The 26,093-nt window shown below is 37.9% G+C and overlaps 1 protein-coding gene across 1 annotated transcript in view; it reads right to left on the bottom strand.

Moving 5' to 3' along the window:
• Positions 1–25,049, bottom strand: part of LOC135690200 (alpha-mannosidase 2) — a 34,004-nt gene extending 8,955 nt beyond the window's left edge. The window contains exons 1-22 of the mRNA XM_065207682.2: positions 24,841–25,049; positions 23,219–23,345; positions 19,201–19,343; positions 17,236–17,380; positions 16,585–16,756; positions 15,716–15,843; positions 14,564–14,737; positions 13,803–13,888; positions 13,067–13,167; positions 12,312–12,444; positions 10,256–10,300; positions 9,270–9,391; positions 8,113–8,193; positions 7,476–7,658; positions 7,028–7,133; positions 6,232–6,299; positions 5,114–5,192; positions 3,915–4,001; positions 3,134–3,252; positions 2,451–2,547; positions 1,069–1,194; positions 213–260 (exon numbers count right to left, since the gene is read on the bottom strand). Of these exons, the coding sequence (XP_065063754.2) occupies positions 213–260; positions 1,069–1,194; positions 2,451–2,547; positions 3,134–3,252; positions 3,915–4,001; positions 5,114–5,192; positions 6,232–6,299; positions 7,028–7,133; positions 7,476–7,658; positions 8,113–8,193; positions 9,270–9,391; positions 10,256–10,300; positions 12,312–12,444; positions 13,067–13,167; positions 13,803–13,888; positions 14,564–14,737; positions 15,716–15,843; positions 16,585–16,756; positions 17,236–17,380; positions 19,201–19,343; positions 23,219–23,345; positions 24,841–24,957 (2,487 nt within the window). The 5' untranslated portion in view covers positions 24,958–25,049. The remainder of the gene's footprint in view (positions 1–212; positions 261–1,068; positions 1,195–2,450; positions 2,548–3,133; positions 3,253–3,914; positions 4,002–5,113; positions 5,193–6,231; positions 6,300–7,027; positions 7,134–7,475; positions 7,659–8,112; positions 8,194–9,269; positions 9,392–10,255; positions 10,301–12,311; positions 12,445–13,066; positions 13,168–13,802; positions 13,889–14,563; positions 14,738–15,715; positions 15,844–16,584; positions 16,757–17,235; positions 17,381–19,200; positions 19,344–23,218; positions 23,346–24,840) is intronic.
• Between the last annotated feature and the right edge of the window lie 1,044 nt (positions 25,050–26,093).

The raw sequence follows: 26,093 nt of genomic DNA, 5'->3' as shown, positions 1-26,093 counted from the left end.
ATAAGCAGAGAAAATACCGAAATCATTTAAAAACCATAGCTCAAAAGCTAGTTTGAAGGATTTCGACATCTGAAAATTTACTCGGTTCCTTTGACCTATGAGCTATGACATCAGTCCTCTATGACGTATGACCTATCATCTGACCTATCATCTGACCTCTGACCTATCATCTGTTTATCTGACCTCTGATCTAAATATTTAGCGAAACATACCACTTTTCCTCTTGTGACTATCACCAGTGGGTTTGACACAGTGATTTCCTGAGAATAATAAAGAAAAATATCATAAAAATGATTTTTATAGAGCAGAATAGTATCAAGAAACAAACCTGGTAATTTATAGCCGATAATGACTAAAAGAAGGCAGAAATTTATATCCAGATATAATTTGAAAGTAACGTAGAAAGAAGAATGGTGCTTTTGATTGATTTATTTTTGACCAATCGGTCATTATCGGTATCCTAGCCCCTCAAATAGTTGAAGAGTTACAGAGCGAAAAAAACTCTATCGTTACGAGTTGGGATGGTTTGTTTTGATGAAGTTACTTTGCTAAGGCTTGTTTACCTTTTTCTCCCTCTTATTCACCCTTTCACATACTCACACCACAACACAGGCATTCATAATATCAAAGATCCGCTAATCTCTTTTATTTACATTTTCTTTGCCCCGCGTTTCATTTCATTCATCTTCTTAACTTACTCTTGCGATCATTTGTTTTTCCACACTCTTCGTATTACTTTTAGCAAACCATAATTGTGTATAAGTATGTTCGTTTTTAAGTAAACTCAGTTCAGATTTATAATCACATTTGCTGTTGCACAATTCGACTCTCTCTAGCTATGTGTTCTTTCCATGTAAAATGTAACAAAGGATGAAGTAGGGAAGTCTGGGGAAGTTAGGACAAGCAGCGTTCTAGTGGCTCAAAGTTTACCTTCTGAATACCATAGTAAACCATTTGATAACAATAGTTTACCACTAGAATACTATAGTTCACTATCGACGAACAAAGACTGTTCATGGAAGTGTGGCGTTACTTAGGAAAACCTATCGTTCCTAAACTAGTACTCACATTAGCAGCACCATCAGGCAGAAACAAGTAGGCCCCACTTTTGTCCATTTGGTTTCTGGTTCCGTATGTCATGTACTTCACCTCCATTTTGATTCGCTCATCTTTATTCGATGCTAATGCCACAGTCTGAAACATATATCACTGTTGGGTGAACTGACATACTTCAAAGGGTTAAGAAGGGGGGGGGGGGGTGAAAGAAGCCAAGAGAGAGTAATGGAGGGGCACTTGCAAAAGGTATAAGGTGAGGTGAGTGAGAAAATGGATAGAGAAGAATTGAAGAGGATGAATATTGACATGTACCATGTACCAATATACCCAAAGCACGGCATATTGGTGTCAACGCACAATAATGAACGAATCCACAGAGGAAAAAGGCCACAAAAGAGGGGTAAGACGAAGTATTAGAAGGAGAAGACGAAGACGAAGAAAAAGAAGTAAAGAAGATTAAAAGGTGGTAGCAGAAAAAGGAGAATGAGGAAAACGGAAGGAAGTGAAAGAAGAAGAAGTGGAAGAAGGGGAACAGGTATAGGATAAGCAGAGGAAAAGGAGGGTAAGAAGAAGAAGCAAATGAAAAAGATGAAGTGGAAAAAGTAGAAGGAAAAGAAGGTGAGAGAGTGGAAGAAGAAAAAGGATAATGAAAAAATGAAAGGGAGTGAGAAAGGAAGATTGAAAAAGTGGAATAAAATACGAAGAAAAAGAGGAAATGAAAAAAGAAGTAAAAGAGGATGAAAGAGAAGAAGAGAAAATGAAAGAAGGTTAATGATAAAGTGCAAAACTGTTATCGCAACGGTTAAGGAACAAAAAATAAATCAAGAACTGTTGGCACAAACTTTGCAAATAAAAACGAGCAGAATGATCATTTCATCTTTTCAGATGCTCCGTTCATATTTTTAGGGTCTTCGCTTGTTCATCCATTGTTTAGGGGGATTCCTCTTGTTTTGTTAGGGATCCCTCTTGCTTTGTTGGGGGACTAACTTTGTCTTGATGGGGACTCCCCTTGTTTTGTTGGAGATGCCTCTTGTTTTGTTGGGGTTTCCTATTTGTTTTCAAGGTCTTCCCTAGCTTTAAGGGGTTGCTTCATTCTTTTAAAGGCTTCCCCTGCCCTGTTGGTGAACCAAGCAAACACCGAGCGCAGATTGTCAAGCGAACACTTTGTCGCGTCAGTCAACCGCTCAAAGTTAACAATAAGCATTGCAGCGCGTTTTACTAATTAGCTGATTGGATACCTAACAATAGGTCTATTGTTTAGTCCAACCAATGGGATATTCAAATGACCAGCAAAATGCGTCGGGACATCTTTAAATGGAAATGAGTTTCTTTAAGCGATCAATAGATAGTGATTACAAATCACACTGCAAGTGTTGCATTGATTGAAATCTCACCTTTAGCAATCCAACACCTGTATCAAAAACAGCTTCTAAATAGTGATTCCGAAGCACAATATCATCAACCTTGCCTTTCTTCAGTCCAAACACCGGGCTGTGGATAAAGATTGATTGGTGGTGATGTAAGCAGTTGTATGGCATGACGTACGCCTAAATAACTGATACATAGTAGATTATACATGGATAAAGAACGGATCGAAGTTGGAATCTATACTAGAATTTATGCTAAGATTGATCGAAGTTATATAGTCAACTATTGGAATTAGAATGAGCCTAAACAAAAAATAGTTGTCTTTCTTATCCTGTATCTGTCGTATTGAACATGAGCCAGCAGCATATAGCAATTTTGCAAAGGAGATTAGAATTTACTATTTTCAATTTAGCGATTCTTTTTATAGGTTAAAGTGTAACAGTTGTTTTTTTAAAGTTATTATTAGTTATTATTAGTAAAATTTCTAAAAATTAAAAACATTTTTTCCATCAATAATATTCTTTTTCTTCTTTTGTATCAATTCCTTATTCAAAACTAAAATCAGCGTACTTGATCATTCCTCACTCTCTTCCCAATCCCTCCATCTATTCCCTTCTTAGAGCATGAATATCAACTCCAGAACCTTTTCATAATGAAACCTGACCACATAAACAAATGAAAAATTATCGTGAAACTTTTGATAACATACTCGATATTGTTTGGCAGATCTCCGTTCATATATTCGATCTGCGCAGCGGAAACAGACTTGCTTCGCTTGATTTTATAAGTTGAGATACCAAGAGCGGGAGTTGTGGCAACAAAAGTTAGCTGAAAGGAAGAATAGCTGATATTAGAAGAAGAATAACGAATTTATAAAAATTTAATCTTGATTAATTAATATAATATACAGTAGACTTGGTCACTTCGCCTAAATTCACACTTCTAGATACAGTCACATAAAATTTAGGCCCAAATATGCAATACTTTTAATTTTAGCACCGCTTACAGTCACACTCCGTTAAAAGTTGCAAATTTTCAAGCAACATTTGGTGTGACTTTAACCGGAGTCAATTGTAACTAAAGCTTGCATGGCGTAAAATATAATATGATGATAAAACCTGAAAAATAAGAGCGATTTTAAAAACAAACACATTACGGAAGTGTCTTATCTTCCTCGCACAGTTTTAACTATAATTTCAAGCTTTATAATCAAAATAATATTGCTTTTCTTAGTGTGGTTAGTAATTTATCATCGATAATTGAAAAAACAAGAACAAAAATATAGAAATTTTGTTTTCGTCAACAAAACCTGCCTCATTTTTGGGCCAAAAGCCTCGCCAAACCACATTTGAGGTTTCTAAGGTTTTTGCATCTCTTCCTATTTACTGACTAATAAAAAATTGGGCGCACACAAGAAATATTGCAAATAGTAAATCCACTATGAAATTAGAAAATCAATTCTCTGTCTGTTCGAAATTTCGTAAGCTCACCTCATATTTCTTGAAATTTGGACGCTGTTGTCGGCTCCAGATTACACTCGTTTGGCAGTCGACAACTGTTCCTTTATCATCTTCAACCTGACAGCGAAAGAGATGTTGAAGAAAAAGTTTAGAAAAGTTTAGAAAAAATTTTGAAAACAATGAGAGAAAGAGAAAAAAAATTGCTCTTGAAAATTTAAAACACTATTCCCCTTCAGTGGCGTCGCCAGCTTAAAAAAACTGGGGTGGATAAAAACAAATTTTCTCGGCCACGCTTTTCAGACTCTTGGAAAATCCTTTTTTAGAATATTTCATCGATTCTGAAATATTTGGACAAGTAACTTTCTTAAGCAGCATTATTCGTTACGGTGGCTTTTTTGCCAGTGCGAAAATCGAAATATATGATCAGCCCAACTCCCACCCCCCTCTTACAAAGGTTTTTCAACGGATTTCGAGAAATTAGAAAATCGACTTCTGGGAAAACTGGGAAAGCCAGCCACTGTTCCCCTTACTCATCAACATATTTACCCTTGAATAAAAGAAATGGTGTGGACGCACTGGTGTCTTTTGTGCAGTCACATGGAAAAGAGGGTCCCTGAGGATAAAACAGTGGCCTACATCTCAGTACTGTAGCTTTTTAAAGTCTCCTGTTGTAGAAGGAAAGCTGCCACCCCTGGGAGGAAGTGGTCAAAAATTTTGATCTAAAGTAAAGTTCAGATAATTGAAACCACAAAAGTTCTTGCTTTCTGCCTACAGCAATGGCCTAAAGTAAACAATCCAATGGAGTCCTATAGTTACATAGCCTTATAGTGTATAGTGTACATTGTATAGTGTAAAGGCTTTTAGACGAATAGGACTGTTACTTGCCAAAACTTCAACACGTCATAGTGACGTCATTCCTGGATGCTACCCCTAAACCACTACCACCAATGGATTATAGTGTATAGTGTGCAGTGCATAGTGTAAAGCTTTATAGCCATGTAGTACTATCACGTGTCAAAACGTCAACACGTCACAGTGACGTCATACCTGGGGTTCCCCCAAACCAATACTACCAATGAATTATAGTGTATAGTGTGCAGTGTATAATGTAAAGCTTTATAGAGATCTAGTACAGTTCTGTGGCAAAACGTAAATACGTCATAGTGATGTAATTTCGTGTGACGTCACAATGGGGCAGAAATGAAAGATGAGAGAATAGAGAATAATACCTGGACTAAAGGCTCGGAAACATGAAACGTGACGACTTGTTTTCTTGTTTTCGTCAATGAATTGTAAACAGCAACAGTTCTGGGTAAAGAATACAAGAGGTTGGCTATAATGAAACACAATTGTCAAGAAGACTTGTCAATAATATGACAAATATAGATAAGAAAATGAGAAGAACAGAGACGTGGTGGGAAGTTTCATAGGCCGGGAAAATTAAGCTTTTAGGGGCATATCATTTAGATGCCTATTGTTTCTTGTTGGCATCACTTATGATATTTTAGAAAATGAGTCTCGCAGAGGCAGCGTGGGGCCTTACTTCACTTGTTTTTGCTCACAAATCTGATGCTACAAATGATAAAAGCTTAAAGCTGTAAGGGGCCTACCGGGAAACTTCCCGAGTCCCAGTGGAACAACCACGCCCCGGGGGAAGAGTCAGATAGAAGATTTTGTCAACATTTTGAAGTATTAGGATGGTCAGCTTCTTTTACGTTGAGTTATAGCGAGGATTAAGTATGTTTAAGTGCTTGGTAGGGAGAAAACATGGGGAAGAAATGTATGTTGAAGCAGGCCAGTCAGTTTCTTTCCTTGCAGCTTTTAAGGCCACTTGCACGAGCCAAACATAGGATAGTTGTTAGAGAGGGTACTTGTCTTCTTAGGCCAACAGCGTGACGAGGTATGGCCACCAAGATCTTTCTTGCTGCTTCTAGGCTCTCTAACACGATTCATATCTAACCATGGGGAACATTTGTCCTAGGCTAAATGCAAGATTTGGTAGGATGGCCAGTCCTTTTCTCGCACCTTTCAGGATCTCTTTCTCCATCAATACTTGCCAGTTTTAGAGAATAATTGTCCCGGGCCAACAGCATTAAGAAGGGTGGCCAATACCTTTTCATGCTACTTTGAGTCTCCTATACAAGATAAGTAGCAAAGGGGAGATTCTGTCAGAGAGAGTATCCTCGGTCAACCGATTCCCTAAATAGGAATATGCAAAGGAACACATAACTTTCTAAACAGGATGAAAGTGATTTTGCACATATACTCTTTCAGGTCATCTGGACAAAACAGAACAATTCTATAAATATATTGGCATGACGTCATTTTAGTTCAGCAACAAGCCTACCTCGGTTGATTTGAGACAATAACAAGCTCGTTAATCGGAATATCGCCTTGACCCATTCTTGTATCAATCTAAAAAATAAACTAGTTATTTACGCACTGCTAAAATCTAAAGAAGATTAATTCTGTCAATGATAGATGGCAAGCATCCAACTAAACTTCAAACCTTAATTTCTTGACCAGTTTCTAATCATCCCCTTGACCTTTGCCCCTTGACCTTTGTCCCTTCATCTTATTCTTGCATTGGCTTAAGCTACCCTAACTGGTTATTAGAACACAATCTCAAAATTAATCCTGACTCCATAGATTTCAACTCCCATAACGATCTCATCCTCACTGTATACCCATGATTCTACACTGTATAACGTTTAAGTAATATCATAACCTAACCCTAGAATTTCGTTCATTTATTAACACTACAAAATTAACCTCGACCTTTGCCCCTTCGACCTTTGTAACCTATAAACTTTACTCTATATACTTCAAGTAATATCATAACCTAACCCTAGAATTTCGTTCATTTATTAAAACTACAAAATTAACCTGGACCTTTGCCCCTTCGACCTTTGTAACCTATAAACTTTACTCTGTAAACTTTAAGTGATATCAGAGCCTAAAGAATGGGCTTAAGGGATGAAATGAGAAGGGAAGAGGGGGGAGGGGGTGTGAAAAAGAAAAAAAACCAAACGGTTAACAATCAGGAGGGGGACAATCATTTGATACCCTAGAAAAACTTTTAAAAAGAACTTTGTTTGGACCATACATTAACCCTAATTAAAAATTTAAATGATGCTACTTACAAAGTGAAACGGAGCCGCATCATTTAACTTAGGTTTGCCTCTGCTCAGCAGCACATGTGTAGCCTTTTCAATAACAAGCTGACTCGATCTGATAGCCTTTAACAATCTAAAAAACAAAATATTCAAAAATTAAAATTTTGAAGATATCTTCTCTCTTCTCGCACAAAACTTGAAGATATTATACAGAAATTATCACTAGTGGCTCCAGCGTACTATATTCCAAGAAAAAGCTGCAATTTATAATAACACTTGGGCTTGATTAAGTCATGGACAAAAGTCAAAGTTCATTCAATGTAAAGGTCAACAGGTGAAAGGTCATTGGAATAATAGGTCAACAAGTGAAAACTCATTGAAATTGAAGGTCAACAAGTCAAAGGTCATTGAAATTAAAGGTCAGCAAGTCAGAGGTCATAATACTTTGCAATGAAGCAAAAGCACCAGAACCTACCTTTCTCCATAATCTATGACCACGTGATCTTTGGCAGTACCCGTGATGCCATCATGGTGTTGAAACAGACCAAGATCAGCTCTGATTTGTACAAGTCTTATAAACAAATTGTTTGACCAGTCTCGGCCAGGTCTGTCTGCTTTAATGTGTGCGTGTGCCAACGTAAAGATAATTTCCGCCGCTCTAAATGATAAAATGTTTAAGCATCAAAAGCTCACTTCTTAACAACATCAATGTCAAGGCCAACATCAACGTCAACAAAGGGCAACTTAAAGAAAAAGACCCAAGCTAAAAATTGAAATTATTGGTGAAATCTTGTTAGCCAAAGTAAACATGTAAGCTATTTTCTGTTAAGACAGGGTGGTTTTAAGTTGCTACTCTGAGTTTCACGCGTAAAAGGGCTTTGTCAAGGTTTTGCAAAGAAACCAAATACACAGGACATTGCGCGTTTAAGCCTAATTGGCACATTGGGATAATGTCAGATGGTGCTCCGGGTCTTCAATAAGCTCGATGAATTGTATCTTCTCCGTGAATTTACATTATATCTTCGATAACCAGGCGACTGTTCTGACGTGTATATGCAAGTCACGAAGATTTTAAAGCCAGAAGCTGAGAATTTGATGTAAATAAGTTGTACCTGTGATAGGCCTCTAAGACGCGATCCATGTGTTTGTAGAATGATCGTGAGGTATAGTAGCCACTCCAGTAATGATCGTCCCTAAAAAGAGAATCAACGGGTCTTGTTATGATAGGCTCGACTTAAAGTGCCTGTGACATGATTTTCGTACTTATGGGTTTATATATCTATTCTTATGTAAAAAGGCCTTTTATTTTCATTTCTGAGGCTAGTTTTTACGTTTCGTGAGAAATGAAGGAGTTATTGGCGATCTTCTACGCCAAAATTCGCCATCTTGGTTTTCAGAATGAGCAGACAGTGACGTCACAAGAGAACGGCGAATGATGATAAAGCGACTTGGCTAGGCCGCACTATTTTGCTTAATTTCAATATGAAAACGCTTTCATTTAAAAAAAAGTTCAGATCTACTATAAGAGCAGTGCAACGCTTCAATTAAGAAAATAAAAAAATCATGTCACAGGCACTTTAAAATCGATGTGGGAAGCTATTTACACTTCAAATCAACCTCATTTGGATCCTATTTACGATTGAAGCCAATTTCATTTTGATCCTATTTACGATTGAAGCCAATTTCATTTCGGTCCTATTTACGATTGAAGCCAATTTCATTTCGGTCCTATTTACGATTGAAGCCAATCTCATTTCGATCCTATTTACGATTGAAGCCAATCTCATTTCGATCCTATTTACGATTGAAGCCAATCTCATGTCGATCCTATTTACGATTGAAGCCAATCTCATTTCGATCCTATATATGATTGAAGCCAATCTCATTTCGATCCTATTTACGATTGAAGCCAATCTCATTTCGATCCTATTTACGATTGAAGCCAATCTCATTTCGGTCCTATTTACGATTGAAGCCAATCTCATTTCGGTCCTATTTAAAACAAAGGGTATATTGAAAAGACGTCAGGGAAAACGAAGTTTCGAGTTAAGAGATATTCCCGGAAACAAACAGTTTCTCTAATATTCAACAAAGAAGAATGAAAGGCGGAGGAAGAAAAAAAATAAGGACGGACATTAAAATCAATGTCCGGATACAAATTTAACTCTTCTCATCGTTTCGGAATTTTCCAATAGAGAGACTTACTTAGTTATTTGCATTGTGAAGAATTTTAAATATTAAAATTGACATGCAGAAAATCAAAACTTGCCTATCCGCATAAGTGAAAAAGTCACCACCAAGTGACACATGGCCGTTCGGTTTTTCACCTGGTTTAGCCCCCGTCCGCTTCCAGATAGCATTGAAATAATCACCCAATGTACCAAATTGCATCTGGAAATTACAAAAGAAAATACGGAGGTAATATGTTGAAATGCTCTTGTAAGGGGGAATAGAAGGGGCAGATATACAGTCAACCTTGTCTAATTTGCATATCAGTACAAATTTTTACATAAGTGCATTTTTGCATTCATATGTTTTGTCCATTCACTTTCTGCATATACGCCTAGTTTTGTATTTAGTAAGTCAGTCAGTATATTCATCAGGTAAACTTGTCCCTTACTGGTTCCATGTTTTCTACACATTAAATCATATCTTAAAACCCCTCACGTCAACAAGTGATAATATAGGAAGCAATCAACCATTATCAAACATGTTCCTACAGTACTTATGCTGACATGAAAAAAGGTGCTGGAGGCGAGGGGGGGGGCAAGCCTTGTGGCTTGATAAGAAGACATCACATTCGTCCATTGTTTTAGAACAAAAGATCATTACTTCCAAAATATTAGAGGGCCAGCGCCCCCTTTGCCCCCCCCCCCCCTCATGTGACCGCCACTGGCTAGAACTGTCAATAAAAACGTAATTCAGAGCTTTTACAAAGAATAAATATGTGTTGCTATAGACAGCTTGATGAATCTCTTTGCGACAGAGGAAAAAAAGAGAGAGAACGGAATAAAGTTTTTGCCATTGACACTAGAAACAATTTCTCTAGCATCACTAATTAAAAACATTATGTTTGTTACTTAATTGTGTGTTTATTTAATTTTGTAAACCGGCAGCCTATCGGTATACAAACAGTGCTGAACTCATATATGTAATGTAACTATTAAAAAAAGTTTTTGCCTATTGCATTGCAGCATCAAAGAGGACTTTAAGAGTAACCATTTCATGTTTGCATCGAAAAAAATTAAAATTTACCTTTGCTTTTAGTTCCGGGTGAGTGTTGACGTAATCAATCAGTCGCTGGAAAGCAATCTCTTGGAATTAAAATTGAATTCTGAGAAATTCCTCAAGGCTTTTTGGACAGTTTGGAAACTTGGAGGAGCGATATAAAATTAAGAGTATATAAAGAGGATTGAAAAAAATCAAATTAACTGTTTGAGACTGTCGGATCGGCGAGGCAAAAGGAGGAGCCAAAATTGCTCTTTTAGAAGGGCTTGGGCTATATAAAGGAAATGAGGTCTCAAAAAAGTTTATCGCAGCTTTGAAAGGAACACTAAAGTCTGGGAACACTAACAGCAGACGAAAGTCTGGGAACACTAACTGCAGTTTTGAAAAGAAAATTCAGTCATCCCAAAAAGCTTTCAACATCTCCTATTTTAAAGCCAACTCCTCTCCTCCCCATTACTAGGTTTTCTCTAATTCGTCTCCAATAAATTATTAGGGTTTATGAATGTGAGGCTGCTGTAGGGGAGATATCTGGGAAATAATCTATGGGGGTACCCTGCTTCCCTACCAGCTACTAACTACAATCAACAACTAAACTAGTAAGAGCTTATCAATAGATATTCAACAAGGACACGTGCCTGCGCTCCTTCATAGCAAATTCGGGTTATGAATCCTTGAAATATCATGAAGAACTTATTCCGATTCGACTCAAAGAATGCGATTACAAAAAGTAGCAAATTACAACACGAACAAAACCCTCGGTTATCCTCAAATCTCAAATTCTTAAAATCTCATATCAGATCCAAGGTTCTGAGGTTCGGGTCCCTGAAATGACCGAACTTTCACCCAGAGTGGGGAGAGTCGCCAGCTTCCTGTAATTCCAGCCGTAGGAATCACGAGGTGTGGTCACATTGAGAGGAAGGACCAGGAAACTGCACGTTAAGTATAGCTTCTCAGTGTCCTAAAAACTACCTTCGGATACTGGGTAGAAACAAAAACAATTGCAAATTCTACTTCAAGTTTCCCTAACGGAAGAAATATGTAGGGATGTACCGGATATCCGGTAGGCCGGATAATCCGGCGCCGGATCGCTGATTTTTTGAAAATCCGGTTCCGGCCGGATTTGTTTCCGAAATCCGGCCAGTTGCCGGATTTTCCAGAACTTTAATCATAACTAAAAAAATTTGGAAAACCAAGTCAGACTACCTTCATACAGTGATTAAAAAATGGATTTTCCAGAACTAAACAAGATCGACGATAAAACAAGCGCCTTGAAAACAGATTTGAAATGAAAGTGCTCGTCATCACGAAACAGGAAGACTGGATGATATAATTCACAAATTTGGTCCAGGATTGCCAGATTGGCTTTTTCGGCCAAATTTTTCACTTTTGGTTTTTAGATTTAGATTGCCTGGAAAAATTGTTTTTTGCTTACTTCTTAAATTTGACCTTGTTGGCCTTTTCAGCAGAACGTCTAAAATTAATAAGTAATTACTACATTCATAGAATAATTAGTAGTTAACTACAAAGTGTTAACGAAATTTCAAATTTTATCACCTAACCTAAATATTATCTTGATTTTAGCAAAGGGTTTTGGAAAAAAGTAAGATTCTTATCAAAGTTGAGAAATTATCTAACAGGCACAAGCGTAGAAATATAACCAGTGCCTGCTCGATGGATTCTTGAGAGAGTTTTTGATTTGGCCTTTTTATGAGCATTTTGGCTTAAATTGCTCACCAGTCTAGCCTTCGTTTGTAAATTCAATCTGGCAACCCTGAATAGGTCTCTTTAATCTTCTCGCTATACATTTTTTCGCAAAGTAGCTCAAAACTTTTTATTACTGAAAATTCTATAAATGGTCAGATTATCCGGTAGAATCCGGCCGGATATTCCACGAAGAAATCCGGTAAATCCGGTTCCGGCCGGATTCTGAAAATCCTGATCCGGTACACCCCTAGAAATATGCGACCTACATTACCCATACTTGACATTCAGCTCCTTTCTGGTTAATTTATGCAAATTTATTCATACCTCACGCATATTAATGCCATATTTACGATAACTTATATTAATTTATTACTCTCACCTGATAGTTATAGAATTGTTTATCGACCTCAAACTTGACGTCGTATCGGAAATCGTCACCCAGGGGGGCTAAAACGATGTTGTTCTTGTAAAGTTGTGCTTTTTTGCGATACTGATCGAGCAAGGTCGTCGCTCTGTAAGGATAAAAAAAGCTTTTAAAATCGATATCCTCTAATTCGACTGCTTGAGCTTTCCATAACTCGAACTGCGAAAATAAATATGTTTTGTATATTGTTAAACTGAAAAAGCAAAACAGCCTGCCTTAGGCCAACTTTTTTCGCGATAGTTAAATTTAGCGAAAATTGGTGGGCACAGATTTAGCGCAATCCTAATTTAGCGAATAATAGGTTCATTAGCAAAGGGAAACTGAAAATGTATTGATAATGTTGACGAAATTTAAATATTCCGTAATTTTTATCTTGTGAAAAAACTTGCTGAAATCGCCAAAAAGGGGAGGCATTTTAATAATTTAAACTTTCGATAATTTGAGCTTTCGATAACTGGAACATTCGAAAGTTCGAACTTTTTCGAATTCTCGTTTTTCGAACTTTCGATTGGAACATATGATAACGTTGTGACAGCATGGCTGTGACGTCATAGTTAAGTCTGAAGTTTCAAAAAACAAAACCCTATAGAAATACATAACGATATAAAATAAAAACGAAAAGTTGTGTGTAAATTTAGCTGGCAGCAAGAACTCAAGGGCAATTTCAAATTGTGCAAAAACTGGACCATAAAATTCAATAATGTACTTGCCTTTCGGCCACATTGTGGTCGCCGATTTCGACCGGCGCCACCATCCACGGGCAGAACATTCCGCCGCCAGGCAGACGCCGAAAATCGAATTGACAGCAAACCTAGGAAACATCGGATAGTTAATTTAAAACAAGCACCTAATGCAGGCTGAAAGATGATATTAACAGGGTAGATTAAGACGATGCTACTTAGGACCAACTAATAAGTATTGTAAGTTCTTAAAGGGTGACATTATAAAGATCAATTCCTAAAAATTTTGTACGAAATCACTCTCATTATTCAAAATCGGTCAAATAAGCTTATGGAGAAAAGGCTCTTCTGAGGAAAGGCTCTTTCCCCACCAAACCTCTGTAATTTGGTCTCTGTTCATAACTTTATTTGCAAAACCAAAATAACAGTAATCTGTTTTGCAAATTTGACTGATTTCGCCTTGTTCTTTATAATTATGTGATCAAAATTAAAAGTTTTTATAAATGTCTTTCTTCTTTGATGTCTCGCTTAAGAAATATATAAACCACATCTTTAAACAAGATTATGATTCTACTCGGCTCCTTAAAACTCGCGTATTCCTGAGGACTTCAAATCGTTTTAAAGGCAGATGATCTTCATAGATCGAAATTCCATGAAAGCCAAAAAAATTATTTAAAAGAGAATATACAAGAGTCCTTGTTGGTGGGGTCCCTTAGACATGGTTGGAAGGAGGCTTCAATTTGCTAGGCCATTGAAAAACACGTACCTTGGGGTCTGGGCCACAGGTGTGAGGAACATCATAACTGTAGAATGGCATCATGTGACAAAACATGTCCGTTGACGAGCCTTTATCTGTAAAACAGAACAAAACAGAACAGTTAAACATTTGATCACGACGCACAACTTCTTTAGCTTGTGAATTGCTTCATGCATTTAGGGCCTCTTCACGCTTCATTGCACAGCAACTGGCGGTATATGACGTTAGGGGGCGGCCATTTTGCATTTTACTTTGTCTCCTTGCTTATATCTTAACAGGGAAAAAGCTGTTAATAACTATAAAAAAATGTAAATATATATTTCTGCCGGTTATGTATAGATTAAAATTATTTCATGTATCAATTTTGACTTTTTTATGTATCTTTAACTTTAATTTTGTAGTAGGCCTTAACTGGCTGCAAATAAGATATTTTATTAGTAAACAAACGAAAACAATAAATAATAAAATCCACGAAACCTGACAAATAGACGTAGGAGCCTTGGCCACTGGGTTAACGTACCTCCTCCCCACTACCCCACTACTTTTAAGAAAAGAGGGAAAATATTTATTCTTATACGTTATTCAAAAATATTTACTCTTTTTCTTACCTCTGCCCCAACCCCCCCCCCCCCCATCTATGCAAAGCTTCCTACGTTTATAGCCATAGATGTATCAGATGTAAGTATCATCTGGCGATAGATGAGCGGCCTCAGAGAGATAATTTAAATCAACGGGGTAATGCGTAAATTATGTAAAATAAATAAACCAACCCCAGTTTTGCCTCCACATGAATTCGAGGTCCCTTCTCTTTGCAAGATATCTCTTCACTGCATAGTGTGTTCTCTGTATCAACATGCCTTTAAAATCTGCACGTTTGAGAATATAGGCCATTGTTGGCGTGTGTCCGAATGGATCGATAGCCCAACCATGGGATGGTTTTACTCCTGGAAAGCAAAACTACTTTTGAAACAAAACTTTTAATATTTTTTTTCCATACTGGATCTGTTGACTAAAGTCAAAGGGCACACATGAACGAAATACTAACAAGGCATCAAAATGTCTGAAAACAAACTCCGAGAGCTAGCAAAGAACAAATGGTAAACAGTATTGAAGTTGGGGGTAACCCACCAGTCATTCTACTTCAGTCTATTTCTCTTTCCACCAGGGGCGGACACTTGATCAAATATTGGGGGGGGGGGCAAGCCTATTGTTTTAATAAGACGACGTCACATTTTCCATTGTTTTAGAACAAAAGACCATTTTCCTCAAAAGTATTGGGGGGCGGTCGCCCTCCTTGCACTACCTCAAAATGCTGATCTACCTCCATCTATAAACTACCTCAAAATGCTGACCATTACTGCAAATACTGGAAAATGGGGTATCGCAGGGACCCTGCTTGGGTCTCTTTCTTTTGAAACTTGCAGAATCTATGAATGTCTTGTAAACTGCATTCATACATTGAAATGCTCACTAGAAACAGTCAAACGATAGAGTAAAAACAAGAACGTAACAATTGAAGGTGGGGTAACACAGGGACCCTGTTGAGGGTCTCTTTTCTTGAAACCTACACAGCCCTTGAGCGTCCTGTAAATCGCATTTGAATTGTAACAAGAAACAGTCAAATGATAGGAAAAGAAGAAGCGCAACAATCGAAGGTGGGGGTAACACAAGGACCCTGTTGAGGTCCTCTTCACTTGAAACTTACACTGAAATGCTACCTAGAAACGTTGAAGTTGGAGTTTCTCAGGGACCCTGCTTAGGCCCAATTCTATTGAAACATTTGCAGTCATCGAGTGCCCTGTAAACTACATTGAAATGCTCACTAGAATCAAGCGATAGGGAAAAGAAAGAACGCAACAAATGAAGTGGGAGTAAATAGACTCATTCAAGCAGTGAGGTAAATAAATAAGCAAATGGCGTACCAATATGTGTTTCCAGCCACTGATGACCCTCGAGGAGCTGGTCAATCATAGCGTAGTAATGAGTATTCGCTTCATCGTTCATAACCCAGCCACCTGTGACGATCTCTAGCTGTCCGTTGTCGATTAGACTGTGAAAATATACAACAGAAATACGGTTTATGCGGGGACGATAAATAGAGGGATGCATTAAAGGGGGGGGCGCTATGTTGATTTTCTAGGGAACGGAACATAAAGTTCAAATAAGGTTATAGTACATCGCCTAATAGACTGCAGATGTTGAATACCCGTTTGCAAATCACCATCATAGGGAGCGCTCATTCGGGAATGCTAATTCGAGGGGAGTGTTTTATTGAGGGGGGCACTCTTTCGAGAGGGGGGCTCTTTAGAGGAAATACTTCAATAAGGTTATACAGCCCAATACAACACAGAAAAAACAACTAAAAATAGACTTTAGACGTTGCATGCTCGTTTGCAAATCTTTAGCAAAAGGGAGGAGCGTCCATTCGAGGGGGGTTCTCATTTCAAATAATTTTAGGGGAGGTATTCATTCGAAGAGATGTTCATTTGAGGGGGGCGCATTTTGAGGGGGACGCCATTCGAGGGGGACGCTCTGTCGGGGAATAGAGTAAATGTGAGGTGTGGTCACATAGAAAGAAAGAACCAGGACTCTTCTCAATAAGCACTGTATCTCAGTGTCCTAAATACTACCTTCGGCTGCTAGGTAACAAATGCAGAAATGCATTAATGCAGAAAACACATGATAATAGCTCTATGCTGTCTTCACTAAATATTAGTTGGTAATATGGCCTATGGCCTATGACATTTTATTTGAAAAGGGAATAACCTTATTTAAAAAAATCCGGACATACCTTTTTGCCTGTCGTTTTCTCTTTTCGTCTGCATCTTTCCACCACATCGAAAAATACGACGTTTCGGCCCAGATGAACTTACGACGCCTGTTTTGCGACAAAGCATCGACAACATTATCGAGAATATGTCGCGTTTGCACCTCGTAATATTGATCAACAGTTCGCAGCCACCCTGTTGACAAAAACATGATCATTATTATTATCATTATTGTTGGTAACTTTCTTAGGAAGATGAAATGGATCAATCGAAATTTGAAACCATTGCTAATGTCAAAGTGCGACCTTTGGCCACTTGTCCTTTGGCCACTTGCTCTTTGACCTTTGCTCTTTCAACAGCAGAACATCCCTACAAAACGGCCAAGTTTATTCTTCTTGAAGATTGACACATTCAACAGCCAATCAAGTTTTTTTAAAATTTATTAATGTCTAAACTAAACTTGCTTTATCCATATAAGCACTCGGGCCTAATCAACACTTTAAGTTGGTTATGGTTCCAAATTTACGAAACCAGGCCTAAAACAGTAATTTTTGACTTCAGTATTTTAACTTGATACATGTCAATCAACTCGCAACAGATTTAACCGAAGTCAAAATACAATAATTCTAAAAATAGATTTCAATGACGTCACCAGTGATCAATTCTAGACTCACCTGGATCATTGTGGGAATGTGGAACAACGAATATCAACAATTGGTTTTTGTCAAATGCATCATCTTTATATTTCACATCCCAGCCTTGCTTCCATACTCCTCCATCGGGGTTGACAAACGGTAGCTCATCATACACGTCAAGCATCTAAAAAGGGCGCGAAAATTCAAATTTGCAATTTGGATTATTTCGATTACATAACAAGACTCCGCTATTTCTCCTTACATGTGCTTACTCATTCTCGAGTCCGGATTAAAAACCCACCCGGGCTGTTCCGGACTCAACACTCGACAGTATCACTTCTTGTCGCATTTGATTGTGAGTCATCAATATTCGAAAAAATCTCCTCCCCCCTCCTCATTGGCCCCTCCCCCCTTCCCCGACCCCCACCCTCTCCTACAACAACCCAACTGTTCACCTACCCCAACCAGGAAGTAATACATCAACCAGGAAGTAATACATCTACATTTCTAAATAAGTTCAAGAACCGTAGAACATATTACGGACTGAGGGGGTTTAAAATTTTTTTGGTGTGCTAACATACTAAACAACAAGAACAAGGACCCCTCAGCTTCCCCCTCCCGCGATTCCTGAATCAGTTATTTATCAACCTCCTGTCGAGTCGTTTGATTCTGCGCTCGGTTTTAAACTGTTTATGATAACTTGGAGTAAGAGGGAACTCTGAACAGTTCAAACATGTTACTAGCTTGAAGATAGGTTAAATGTATGCTTTTATGTTCATTTTGGAAGCTATTGGGAGGTTAAGCCTCCTCAGCTCTCCCCCTCCCCCTCAGCTCTCTACCTCCCCCTCAGCTCTCTACCTCCCCCTCAGCTCTCTACCTCCCCCTAAGCTCTCTACCTCTCCCTCAGCTCTCTACCTCCCCTCAGCTCTCTACCTCCCCCTCAGCTCCCCCTCCCTCTCAGCTTAAACATGTTCAAACATTTTACTAGCTTGAAGATAGGTTAAATTGTACCCATTACTTGGAGGAGTCGTGAGAGCAAAGCTAGAAAGAGCGTGGCAGTGAGGTTGTGAACTAACAAATAATTAAATGTTGTTTACAAACAAAAAAGAGGTTAGCATAACACCACGTGATAACAATCCTACTAAAAAGAAGGACAGATTAGTTAAAGTGGAGTTATATACTTCGATCAAGCTTTGACATGCTAGCTTTTGCGTTGTCTCACGAGGTTAATGTTTGAAGTTAGTGTTCAGTAATTGCAGATTTGACATTTTGGCTTGACAATAAATTTAACATTCCTATTGGAAAGTTCTAGAAAATAGTTATAAAGAGAATCCAGAATTAGCAAAACATACTGGTGCGGAATCTTTAAATTACTGTGCAAACAAGGTCGTATTTTCATTTAAGAGTGTTGAACTCTGTCTACATTCCAACCGAAATCCTTATTTTCGTAAGCAGAAGCAACTAGTTTTCTTAATAGATGTCTTAAATTACGTCAGATCTAGTGGTCACCGATAGGTCAGAAACTAATTAAAGGGGCTGGGTCATTTGTGCGGGACAGTCTGCAGAACATATTGTGCGGGACAGTCTGCGAGTAATAAGGTAACTGTTTACCAATCGCTAGAGTACAGTGTCTGGCAAAATGGCGACCGCGAAATCTTGATTCTTGAGCAATACTACCAAGTCTAATTCGTTTTAACAACAACAACACAACATTGTCCCTCAGCCTTACACGTGACCCACCCCCTGTAAACCCATCATTCTTCTGCTTGCATTATTTTCGACCAACACAAGAAATTACACTTTACATTATCCATCACCCTACCTTTAAAATCTAAGAAATACCGGAGAAAAACTTGAGTAGGGTATAAAATGGTTCACTTTTTCTTACTACAATTTTGCAATATCTTATAGACGTTTATTGAGACGTTGGGTCACAATTTTGTAGAAGATTATTCTCAGATAATAAATTTCAACCCCCGGCTCTGTACCTTCTACTCCACTTACCTTAACATCGGCAGAGTTTCCAGACGGGGCATCTGAAAATTTGCACATGTTGTTATTCCTATGTGTTTGTTTCTTTGCTGGTCTAACGTTTTTTGGATGATTCATTATTACTGTATCATCACGTCTATCTGGTTTGACAACGACTGCAAGAAACAAGACAAAATTATTACGAATGATAATGATTATGATGATCATCAATTAACTCTTCCGTTTTTGTCGTACAGACAGTAAGCAGGACCATGCTTTGAACCGAGGAATTATCCACCTTTTGCGAAAAATATATACGAGATTTCAACGAAAACAAAATGAGTTCCAGGAATTTTCTGATAAAACAATAGGATTTCCAACAAAGTGTACGAGATTTTTAGACAGTGATTTGCCCCTGGCTTTGAACTTTCAAACTGGGGAAGCCTGGAACCTAGAGTACGTCACTAACAACATTTTGTTGGTTGACAATCAAAAGTCTATGTAAAAAATGGATTATGCGAACGCAGCTGAAGTGCTCGACTGACTCCAAAAGAATATATGCGGCGAAGCAGATAAAGTAATGAAAACAAGGAATACCGTCACGCATCGAAAATAAACAAAAAAGATGAATACAATAGAATAAAATGTAACTGATATTTTCCCCGGTTTACAGGGCTTTCTCAGAGCTAATTTGTAAGCCAACTGTTTGGCAATCAATAATTTTCCCCAAAAATGCGTGTCCCCTTTTCACCATGTTTGGCGAGGCCGTTGGAAATGATGAAATTAGTGCATACTTAGGAGATTTGCATAAAGTGCAGGAACCCAAGAAAGTTTTCCTAGTGGGAGATTAGGCCCATAAGACCGCAACTATAGGTTCAGAGGTCTTGTTATCCGCAGACTGGAAACTTTGTTTCTTGCGCGGAGAAGTTTACTTTGGAAATTTCAGACTGCGCCACTGAAATAATAAACTCTTAGTTGTTTTTTAGAGTTAATAATGTCAAATGTAGTTATCTAGGGATCTCGTGCGGTCAACATGGAAATGTGCGCAGATGTGTGCGCGGGCAATATATTGTGTGCGCGGGCAATATATTGTGTGCGCGGGCAATATATTGTGGGCGCGCAACAAAGTTTCCAGCCTGGCTTACCGCTCCCAAAACAATTTTTATTATCATCATATATCTACGCTCGACTGCCATGCCAGCACTCCGGGTTTGATTCCGGCTCGCGGACGGCCCTCAGTTCACTCAGCTGAAAATGAGTACCTAGCCGTAACATACTAGAGAGGTAAAAGTGGCGTGGAAAGGAACTTGCCACCCTACCACACAATGCCATGGCCCAGGACGATGCGCCCCTAACAGTGCATTCCCCAACGTTCGATATCGAATACGGGGCCAAAAAAAGAATATCTACGGTTAGTGGCCACGCCCATTTGTCGAAGTCATCATTGAGATAAATTTCTCATCTTACAACCTCGCTTGATGGAAAAGATTCGCGACCACTTAAGATATTGGAATGATAAGATATCGTTTTTCAATAATTAAAATCGTTTTTATATGAATGTGGTTTTGTTAAAAAATTCAGGACCAAGCCATTTGATACAAACAAACTGACGCAAGAAGTTGTGAAATACCTTTCCCCCATAGCATGCCACCTTCAAATTCAATAGCTTAAATAAGATTTGTAATACCAAAAGCTGACAGATTTCAAGAGATCTCCCCATCCTACGATGACCCAGTGACAGATAGTGTTTAGTGCTTGGTGACGGAGGGTGCGGGCAAACATTACCACCATTGTCCTCTTGACAGAAAATATGTTGTCAAAAAGTCTGTTGGTAAAAGTCTAAACACGAGAAGGAATTCATTTTTCAAATCTTTTATTGATCCAAATATTTTCAAAAAAATCCTGAAAGCCTCTCTGGCACAACAGAAGCTCGCACTTCGGCTGCTGTGAGGATTTTAAAATTTTTTCGCACCCATTACTAACAAACTGAGCCCCTTCTCAAAAATTGACAGCAAACAAACGAAAGATCAGACTTTTTTTGCACCATTTTGTTGTATAATGATAGACCAAAGTACATTAGGGTTTTAGTGTCTCGCTTGAGTATTCACCAAGGCAGTTAATTTTCTCACCCCCATACCCTTCGCAACTTTTCAACATATCATTCTATAATACCGAAGTACCTCAACATCTAAAAGCTCTAAGACATGCTGAAAAAAGATTGGTTGGATACATTTTAGTCCATTATAAAAGCAAAAGAAAAAATGTAGTTATAGGCCTCACTCAGTGTTGGTGTAGAATTCTTCTGTAGTATACGGATCAAATTGAATTCGAATTATATTGAATTTTTTGCATATATACCTACAATCCTGGCCAAAAGGTTAGTGGGCTGGAGAAAAAACGACTAAGGTTGCAATGTTACCCCGAAAATGTCATCAAACCCCCCCCCCTTTACCCCTGCAGCAATGTTGGTTATTTGGAAAATACTGAAGTGCCAGCTTTTGAAATGAGTAGATTCAAGGGTATCAACATTGACTGTGGGGGTTGGGGGGCGCATTTATTGAAAAAGACTACAATTTGCCAGCTAGTCCAATAACTTTTGGCCAGGGTTTTAGGCTGCAATTCTACTTCTGAAGTCTCAACTTTTTTGCACACGAAGGTCTAAAAATTTTTCATGCTCAATTCATAACAGGGGCCCAAACAGGAGCTTAAAAGTGGGAGCAAGGGTAAACTAATGACCTATAACAAAAATTATTGCAAAAAGCACTATCGTATTACAAGAAATCAGGGGAGAATGACTTTTGCTTAACCATCGGATCATTGGGGGCCCTACAAAACAGACTTCATTACTGGCATTTTCCCTAGTTTCTTAGAAAAAAGAGCACAATGTTGAATTTTTTATTTAATCTATCTAGGTGGTGAATGGATGCTAATATAAAATGTTAAAAGCAGTGTCATAGGACTTAATTATTCAGCTGACCTAGCGGGTGGCATAATTTGCACACAGATCATCTGACATAACATTTACAATAACTAACTTCTAGCAAGAATTGTTATCAAAACAAAAAATTGTATGGCAATTTGCTGTTCTTGAAAATTTTTCCATTTTAAAAGCCTAGGCGTTCCTAGTACCCAACCTAATTTCTATTTTCCATTCAAGGCTTCCTTACACGAAAGCTGGACATCTGGGAGCCACACCTGGTCAAGGGGCACCCCCACTGCTCGGGTCCCCTTCCCACCCAAAGCAAAAAGCCTAAAATGCTTAGATTAATAGGGTCTCAAAATAATTATAATTTTTTTTAACTTGAAAATGGCTTTGAAAAAAGCAAACATTTTATAACAAAAGAATTTCTGCGTATGACAAGAAACTTTTGCTCTCATGCCATATGCAGGGACAAAATATAAGCAATCTTTAATCTTCAAGTGTTCATTGTTGTGTGTACTTGGCATCTTCTGGTCTTTCTTATTTTTTACTGTTTTATCACCTTTTTCCCCAGAAGCAGCCCCTTGGAGTTCATCAAGCAGCCTGCCACCATGGCCTTTTTTAAACATAGTCTCTGTATCACTTACTTTTGCTCTGATGAAGCCCTGTATGCTGGGGCAAGATTTTAGCGACCTTTTTAATTATTATAAAAATATATCAGGGTACTGAGCTTCATCGTTGGAATTCGCAGGAATATTCAACTTTCTGCCCCACAAAAGATTGACCCCCATTTTGTCATTTATTGTACAATGCAGGAAGGCAAGAATCTTTTATAAACCTTATATAAAGGTGTCATTGAAAACAAGAGAAAAATTTACCAAGTAATATAACATTCAAAAAGTCCAGTCAGTGGCATAGCCTGACCATTCTCCCTGGGGGGGGGGGGGGGTTGAGAGATGCAAAACCATATTTTACAGACCGAAAATCTATATATCTCGCCAAATCTCAGTTTCGGAGCAGTTACTATAGCCATGCTTGTAGTATAGGAGATACCATAAGCAGAGTTATAATAAAAAAACTTTCCCCTCTATTATTAAAAGTTTCATTCTTCAAAGGTATGATTTGGTTTACCTTTTTCGTGATCCTTCTCCACAGTAACAGCAAATTTGTTCATAACATTTTTTGAATCAGACATCCTTTCTTCCAAATTCTGAATTGCTTGCTCCATTTTTCCTATTGACTGCGAAGTATGCTTAGTCTGAAAATAAAAAAATTCATTAACTTAGAATGAATGAACTTCAGTTAGAAATGAATCATGTTTCTGTAGCTTATGATCTTAGAGTTATATGAATGCAGATGAGAATTTCAATGCCTTTACCTAGTAAAGAATTCAATGGGATCCCCAGAGGCCTAGGTAGAAATTTCAAAGGAGGGTAAAGCTTTTTTAGGTATTCAAGAATTTTGGCAGAAAACTATAACCATTTCGCCTACTGAACATAGATCGTATATTTCAAAGAAAATTTCATCACCTTTATCTTTAACATTTGTTTGACCATGTGAACGTGTGTTGGGATGTTGTGCTGGGAAGTCACAAAGCTAAGATTACTGGAGTTTTGGGAGGTCTTTAGGGCAAAATCCAAAGTCCAAAGCCTTGATTGAATAAAAGATTCTTCAACCACTCCCTTTGGAGGAGCTTAAAACATTTCAGAACATTTCTAGCAGTCATTTTCTTGCAATTGTTTAATGGAATAAATGCCTTTATGCAAAACCTTATCAAGGAACAATTTTCTGGAAACCTTTTCAGTGACTTTAAGAACAAAAGCAAAAATGTAATTAAACCTGAATTAATAATGCATGAAAAACAGAACTTTTGATTTTTCAGTTTTTGTTCATTTATCTTTTTGCTACATGCTTTAATAACTTTTAAATATGAGAAGGACAATGAAATATGATAAACTAAAAGAAGAGATATATACAATTTACTTAGATAAAATACATTTTATTCAGTTTAGTTTTCATTTAGTAAACTAACTGAAATTTCCTTGTCCCTACTTATTCAGCTTTGCTGACAATAAGACATACAAACAAGAACTTTTTATATATTAAACGAAAGACTTATTGCAAATACTGTATGTTCTAACTGAAGGAAACAAGAAAAAAGGCAACTCTGAAATTGTGATGCGGAGGCACTTGGATTTAATTCCAAGTACAAAAGCACTAGAGTTTTGAAATTCGTTTTGCCTAGAGTCTGCTTTAAATACTGACGCCCTGGTTTGTATTGTCTGCTACATAATATATTACAACGGCTCACGATGTTGAAAGAAAAATAACAAAAGCTTTTGTTACTATGACAGTAAAGAAACCCACAATCTTTTATCGGGCTATTGTCAGGCTTTCTTGTAAAAGCTTTTAAAACGTAGTAATAATGTTGAGCTCACTTCAGACATATCCCTACCGATAATAGAAATTATTTCAAAGTGTCAAACTGTAAAAATACACGGAACAACTTGCCGATTTCAAATGAAACCACAGACAATGATCTTGCAAAAAATTTTGCAAAGAATTTCTCACGAAAGTATTCGATGTCTTGTATGCAAAGGAATTTTGACAGAAAGCTATCCTAACCCAGCCCAACTCGCAATTATGCCGTATGATAAACACAAAAGGCGCCTTTAATATCGTTTAAATAGGTCTTGATTCAGGTACAAATTTAAGTCATGACTTGATCAATACCAACACACACAATCACAAACCTTTTTTATCAGTTCATCTTCTTCAAATTCTCTACTGAACTGATCCAGAACCAAATACATGGAGAAAATCAGACAGAAAAACAAAATAGAGCCACCGATAGCGACTAACTTCCTCATCTTTGCTTGATCTTTCGTTTACAGGTTTGTGAGCAACGACTCCAACTCGGCCATTCTTGACTTCATCGAATAACGGCGCTACCACCTTAGCAATGCAATTCAATGTATTTGAATCAGGCAACCAACAATTACAACGTCACCCGTTCCAACCTGGCGTTTCTAAAACAATAGCTCCAAGTCTGTGCGACAAGCAGGCATATGAAGCTCTATACAAAATAACAAGAACTCGCAGCTTGAGCTTCAAAAAGCTGGAGAAATATAATCGGAATCTATGAATCATAATCAGGGGTGGGGTGACCAGCAGGGGCGAAACTACCGGGGGGGTGTGGGGGGGTGTGACACCCCCCCAATCCAAAAAAATAGTCGATTTCGCAGGGCAATCGAAGATTTCGCAGGGCGCCAAGAAAAGCTTTGTTGCCACGCAGAAATGCCACCTCTGAAGTTCGTAAAGGGCCGTTCACGAATTTTGAAATGGAAATATTATATTTGTTATAAACCTCCCTTCCTGACATTGCATTTTAGAGAACGGAAAAGGTATGTCAGGAAGAGCTCCGTTATTAGCAAAGCGAAAGCATGTCTTACCGAAAGTCATAGCCAATGGATGCAATGATTGATGCAAATGTTTATGAGGGCAAGGTTGAGTCCATATAAATTAATTTAAGTTGTAAACTATTTTCATGACAGGCACAGCGTCACTGGGGGGAATAGGGGGCTGAATGCCCTCACTTTGGTCAAGATAAGAATATTTTATCATTGTTTCTATTAATTTTTAACAGTGCATGAAATAAAAAGAGAGTAAACTGTTAAGATGCCGATTTTGTTTCAACTAATTGCTAACTTTTTCACGTATATTTCTATTATTTTTCTTTTATTTGCATTAATTCAGTAAATCATTTTCTGGATCATTGCAATGTTTAAATTTTGGATGAGTAAACATGGCCTTCTCGAGACAAGAAACTGCACATTTCTGTTCAGGAAAAAAAATTCTCCCAATCAAAACAACATCTTCCTCTGTCATTCACAACTACGTGCAATCTGAAACGAAAGGTTGCCGTTTCTTTCCTTCCCCAACGTCTAACACTAGAGTTTTAGCATGACATCCCCCTCCTTATTTTTCCCAATAAACAGTTATATTT

This window comes from Rhopilema esculentum, chromosome 1 (assembly GCF_057945365.1).
Source record: "Rhopilema esculentum isolate cy_ngs chromosome 1, ASM5794536v1, whole genome shotgun sequence".
In the NCBI taxonomy this organism is placed as follows: domain Eukaryota; kingdom Metazoa; phylum Cnidaria; class Scyphozoa; order Rhizostomeae; family Rhizostomatidae; genus Rhopilema; species Rhopilema esculentum.
This window is presented reverse-complemented; position numbering and strand designations above follow the sequence as displayed.